Consider the following 6,000-nt stretch of genomic DNA (forward strand, 5'->3'; position numbering starts at 1 on the left):
GAAGTTTCTGGAAGTTGGAAGATGGGAGCCCGGCCAGGAGAGAATGTCAAGTCTGGAGGTAAGAAAGGCATGGATGAGGGTTTCAGCAGCAGGTGAGCTGAGGCAGGGACGGAGACGGGCGATGTTACGGATTTGGGAGCAGGCAGTCTTCCTCTACAGGCTGCAGCTGATTGAGAGTCACATGGGACACAACAATGTGGCGTCTTCGCATGTAATAATCTCAGAGCAGACTGGGGAATAAATGGATGGGAATAAACTGAGTGATCTCTGCTACCAAATTAATCTCGTCAAGATCTCTACGCTGTGACAACAATTTCATTAAATCAATACCGTACATGTCTTCCTACTGTCCGATCAAAAAGAGCTGATAGAAGGAGCATTGCTCTTTACAATATCTAAACCATGCTGTACCTGCCCTGGGAGAGTTTGATGGGACAGTGCAGAGGGAGCTTTACTCTGTCTCTAACCCGTGCTGTACCTGCCCTGGGAGTGTTTGATGGGACAGTGTAGAGGGAGCTTTACTCTGTCTCTAACCCGTGCTGTACCTGCCCTGGGAGTGTTTGATGCGACAGTGTAGAGGGAGTTTTACTCTGTATCTAACCCGTGCTGTACCTGCCCTGGGAGAGTTTGATGGGACAGTGTAGAGGGAGCTTTACTCTGTATCTAACCCGTGCTGTACCTGCCCTGGGAGTGTTTGATGGGACAGTGTAGAGGGAGCTTTACTCTGTACCTAACCCGTGCTGTACCTGTCCGGGGAGTGTTTGATGGGACAGTGTAGAGGGAGCTTTACTCTGTCTCTAACCCGTGCTGCACCTGCCCTGGGAGTGTTTGATGGGACAGTGTAGAGGGAGCTTTAATCTGCATCTAACCCCGTGCTGTACCTGCCCTGGGAGTGTTTGATGGGACAGTGTAGAGGGAGCTTTAATCTGTCTCTAACTCCGTGCTGTACCTGTCCTGGGAGTGTTTGATGGGACAGTGTAGACGGAGCTTTACTCTGTATCGAACCCGTGCTGTACCTGCCCTGCGAGTGTCTGATGGGACAGTGTAGAGGGAGCTTTATTCTGTATCTAACCCGTGCTGTACCTGCCTTGGGAGTGTTTGATGGGACAGTGTAGAGGGAGCTTTACTCTGTATCTAACCCATGCTGTAACTGTCCTGGGAGTGTTTGATGGGACAGTGTAGAGGGAGCTTTACTCTGTATCTAACCTGTGCTGTACCTGCCCTGGGAGTGTTTGATGGGACAGTGTAGAGGGAGCTTTACTGTGTATCTAACCTGTGCTGTACCTGCCCTGGGAGTGTTTGATGGGACAGTGTAGAGGGAGCTTTACTGTGTATCTAACCCGTGCTGTACCTGCCCTGGGAGTGTTTGATGGGACAGTGTAGAGGGAGCTTTACTCTGTATCTAACTCATGCTGTCCCTGCCCCAGGAGTGTTTGATGGGACAGTGTAGAGGGAGCTTTACTCTGTATCTAACCTGTGCTGTACCTGCCCTGGGAATGTTTGATGGGACAGTGTAGAGGGAGCTTTACTGTGTATCTAACCCGTGCTGTACCTGCCCTGGGAGTGTTTGATGGGACAGTGTAGAGGGAGCTTTACTGTGTATCTAACCCGTGCTGTACCTGCCCTGGGAATGTTTGATGGGACAGTGTAGAGGGAGCTTTACTCTGTATCTAACCTGTGCTGTACCTGCCCTGGGAGTGTTTGATGGGACAGTGTAGAGGGAGCTTTACTCTGTATCTAACCTGTGCTGTACCTGCCCTGGGAATGTTTGATGGGACAGTGTAGAGGGAGCTTTACTCTGTATCTAACCTGTGCTGTAACTGTCCTGGGAGTTTTTGATGGGACAGTGTGGAGGGAGCTTTACTCTGTATCTAACTCATGCTGTCCCTGCCCCAGGAGTGTTAGATGGGACAGTGTAGAGGGAGCTTTACTCTGTATCTAACCTGTGCTGTACCTGCCCTGGGAATGTTTGATGGGACAGTGTAGAGGGAGCTTTACTCTGTATCTAACCTGTGCTGTACCTGCCCTGGGAGTGTTTGATGAGACAGTGTATCGCCCTCCTCTCCCGATCCCCCACTAACCACGTATCAATACTGGCCACTGGTTTCTCAGTACACAAAATGCAGCCTTTCTTCATCGTTACATAGAATTACATCAACATTTACTGCATAGAAACAGCCCATTTGACCAAACTGGTCTATGCCAGTGTCTACGCACGAGCCTCCTCCCACCCCTCTCCATCTTACCCGAACAACATATCCTGCTATTCCTTTCTCTCTCATGTGTTTATCTAGCTTCCTCTTGAATGTATCTATACTATTGGCCTCAACCACTCGCTGTGGGAGCGAGTTCCACATTCTCACCACTCTCTGGGTAAACAAGTTTCTCCTGAATTACCTGTTGGATTTATTAGTGACCATCTTATATTGATGGCCCCCCTAGCTTTGGCATCTGCCCCACAAGTGGAAATATCTTCTCTACGTCTACCCTGTCGAACCCAGTCATAATTTTAAAGACCTCCATTGGGTCACCCCTCAGCTTTCCCTTTTCTAGAGACAAGAGCCCCAGCTTGCTCAGCCTTTCCTCGTAGTTCTGACTGGACATTTGACCTCTGACCTGGAAGTAAACCATCCAGTAGGGTATCAGCGTCACGAAGACCGGGATGACCCTCTTCAGGACCTTCATGTTTTCCCGCGTGGTATCCAAGGACCGTCTGCCATCCTTGAACAGGGTCTCCTCCGACAAATCGCTGTAAGGGGATCTGTTCCGACGGCTGCTGGAATCACAGAAATGGTCAGGCAATTTCATAAACTGAGATCGATAGATTTTCGTTGGGTATTAAGTCTAACGGAACCAAGACGGGTAGATGGAGTTAAGATACAGAGCAGCCATGAACATATTGAATGGGGGAACAGGCTCGAGGGGCTGAATGGCCTCCTCCTGTTCCTGTGTAACAGGCTCGAGGGGCTGAAGGGCCTCCTCCTGTTCCTGTGTAACAGGCTCGAGGGGCTGAATGGCCTCCTCCTGTACTTGTGTAACAGGCTCGAGGGGCTGAATGGCCTCCTCCTGTTCCTGTGTAACAGGCTCGAGGGGCTGAAGGGCCTCCTCCTGTTCCTATGTAACAGGCTCGAGGGGCTGAATGGGCCTCCTCCTGTTCCTGTGTAACAGGCTCGAGGGGCTGAAGGGCCTCCTCCTGTTCCTGTGTAACAGGCTCGAGGGGCTGAAGGGCCTCCTCCTGTTCCTGTGTAACAGGCTCGAGGGGCTGAATGGCTTCCTCCTGTTCCTGTGTAACAGGCTCGAGGGGCTGAATGGCCTCCTCCTGTTCCTGTGTAACAGGCTCGAGGGGCTGAATGGCCTCCTCCTGTTCCTATGTAACAGGCTCGAGGGGGTGAATGGGCCTCCTCCTGTTTCTGTGTAACAGGCTCGAGGGGCTGAAGGGCCTCCTCCTGTTCCTATGTAACAGGCTCGAGGGGCTGAATGGGCCTCCTCCTGTTCCTGTGTAATTGACTCGAGGGGCTGAATGGCCTCCTCCTGTTCCTGTGTAACAGGCTCGAGGGGGTGAATGGGCCTCCTCCTGTTTCTGTGTAACAGGCTCGAGGGGCTGAAGGGCCTCCTCCTGTTCCTATGTAACAGGCTCGAGGGGCTGAATGGGCCTCCTCCTGTTCCTGTGTAATTGACTCGAGGGGCTGAATGGCCTCCTCCTGTTCCTGTGTAACAGGCTCGAGGAGCTGAATGGCCTCCTCCTGTTCCTGTGTAACAGGCTCGAGGGGCTGAATGGCCTCCTCCTGTTCCTGTGTAACAGGCTCGAGGGGCTGAATGGCCTCCTCCTGTTCCTGTGTAACAGGTTCGAGGGGCTGAATGGCCTTCTCCTGTTCCTGTGTAACAGGCTCGAGGGGCTGTATGGCCTCCTCCTGTTCCTGTGTAACAGGCTCGAGGGGCTGAAGGGCCTCCTTCTGTTCCTGTGTAGCAGGCTCGAGGGGCTGAATGGCCTCCTCCTGTTCCTGTGTAACAGTCATGAGGGGCTGAATGGCCTCCTCCTGTTCCTGTGTAACAGGCTCGAGGGGCTGAAGGGCCTCCTCCTGTTCCTGTGTAACAGGCTCGAGGGGCTGAAGAGCCTCCTCCTGTTCCTGTGTAACAGGTTCGAGGGGCTGAATGGCCTCCTCCTGTTCCTATGTAATAGGCTCGAGGGGCTGAATGGCCTCCTCCTGTTCCTATGTAACAGGCTCGAGGGGCTGAATGGCCTCCTCCTGATCCTGTGTAACAGGCTCGAGGGGCTGAATGGGCCTCCTCCTGTTCCTGTGTAACAGACTCGAGGGGCTGAATGGGCCTCCTCCTGTTCCTGTGTAACAGCCTCGAGGGGTTGAATGGGCCTCCTCCTGTTCCAGTGTAACAGGCTCGAGGAGCTGAATGGCCTCCTCCTGTTCCTGTGTAACAGGCTCGAGGGGCTGAATGGGCCTCCTCCTGTTCCTGTGTAACAGGCTCGAGGGGCTGAATGGGCCTCCTCCTGTTCCTGTGTAACAGCCTCGAGGGTTTGAATGGGCCTCCTCCTGTTCCAGTGTAACAGGCTTGAGGAGCTGAATGGCCTCCTCCTGTTCCTGTGTAACAGGCTCGAGGGGCTGAATGGGCCTCCTCCTGTTCCTGTGTAACAGGCTCGAGGGGCTGAATGGCCTCCTCCTTTTCCTGTGTAACAGGGCGAGGGGCTGAATGGCCTCCTCCTGTTCCTGTGTAACAGGCTCGAGGGGCTGAATGGCCTCCTCCTGTTCCTATGTAACAGGGCGAGGGGCTGAATGGCCTCTTCCTGTCCCTATGTAACAGGGCGAGGGGCTGAATGGTCTCCTCCTGTTCCTGTGTTGAACCAGTTGGGTTCTCAATGAATAATTTATCCTGGTGCCAGTCTCAAAAATACCAAATTTGTTGAACACAAATTCAGAAGTTTTACCAGGGGGAACTTGAATTCACAATCTCAGGAGGTTTAAGCTCCAAAGCATAACCACCCTGTTCTACTCCCCATCCCAGTAATAGGCACCAGCAAAACACTAGGTTAGCATGAATAAGGCGGAAGATTTCCCTATTCTTCAGATTGCTTTTGACTCGAGTATATCACACTGTTTGGCTCCCAGATCGAACCCTTAAACAACACGGAAGAGAGAGAGAGAGGCAGGCAGAGAGAGAGAGAGAGAGAGAGGCAGGCAGAGAGAGAGAGAGAGAGGCAGGCAGAGAGAGAGAGAGAGAGAGAGGCAGGCAGAGAGAGAGAGAGAGAGAGAGGCAGAGAGAGAGAGAGAGAGAGGCAGGCAGAGAGAGAGAGAGAGAGAGAGGCAGAGAGAGAGAGAGAGAGAGGCAGGCAGAGAGAGAGAGAGGCAGGCAGAGAGAGAGAGAGGCAGGCAGAGAGAGAGAAAGAGGGAGGCAGAGAGAGAGAGAGAGGGAGGCAGGCAGAGAGAGAGAGAGAGAGAGAGAGGCAGGCAGAGAGAGAGAGAGAGAGAGGCAGAGAGAGAGAGAGAAGCAGGCAGAGAGAGAGAGAGAGAGAGGCAGGCAGAGAGAGAGAGAGAGAGAGAGGCAGGCAGAGAGAGAGAGAGAGAGGCAGGCAGAGAGAGAGGGAGAGAGAGGCAGGCAGAGAGAGAGAGAGAGAGAGGCAGGCAGAGAGAGAGAGAGAGAGAGGCAGGCAGAGAGAGAGCGCTACATGCAGAATTTTGCCGAAGCATTCTTCGCACCCAAAGGAAAACACCAACAAATGCATGTAGAGCCGAACTAGGCAGATACCCACTGATAATAAACATCCAAAAACGAGCACTAAACTTTCTAAATCACCTAAAAACTAGTTCCCCAGACACCCTTCATTTTAAAGCCCTCCAGACCCAAGAGCTGAACCCAGAAACGAGTCCCCTGAGTCAGTTGTTACTGAAACTAAGTTCTCCTACCCAGCCGGACCCTGACTAGTCCCAGACCAACACTGCTCCCCAAACACCAATCCGAGTGAACCAAATCATTAAACAATGCAAAGAA

General features: G+C 52.6%; 2 protein-coding genes across 2 annotated transcripts in view; both read right to left on the minus strand.

Moving 5' to 3' along the window:
• The window catches only part of LOC147092098 (AMP deaminase 3-like), a 997,179-nt gene that overhangs the window by 735,273 nt on the left and 255,906 nt on the right, over positions 1-6,000 (minus strand). The gene's annotated exons all lie outside the window — the stretch shown is intronic.
• LOC147092111 (solute carrier family 15 member 4-like) overlaps positions 1-6,000 on the minus strand; it is a 166,540-nt gene that overhangs the window by 85,782 nt on the left and 74,758 nt on the right. Inside the window, exon 3 of the mRNA XM_085976382.1 lies at positions 2,617-2,773. Coding sequence (XP_085832508.1) covers positions 2,617-2,773 — 157 coding nt within the window. The remainder of the gene's footprint in view (positions 1-2,616; positions 2,774-6,000) is intronic.

This window comes from Somniosus microcephalus, unplaced genomic scaffold (genome assembly GCF_052327205.1).
Source record: "Somniosus microcephalus isolate GS21.2 unplaced genomic scaffold, FLI_Smic_1.0 unresolved_chr2, whole genome shotgun sequence".
NCBI lineage: Eukaryota > Metazoa > Chordata > Chondrichthyes > Squaliformes > Somniosidae > Somniosus > Somniosus microcephalus.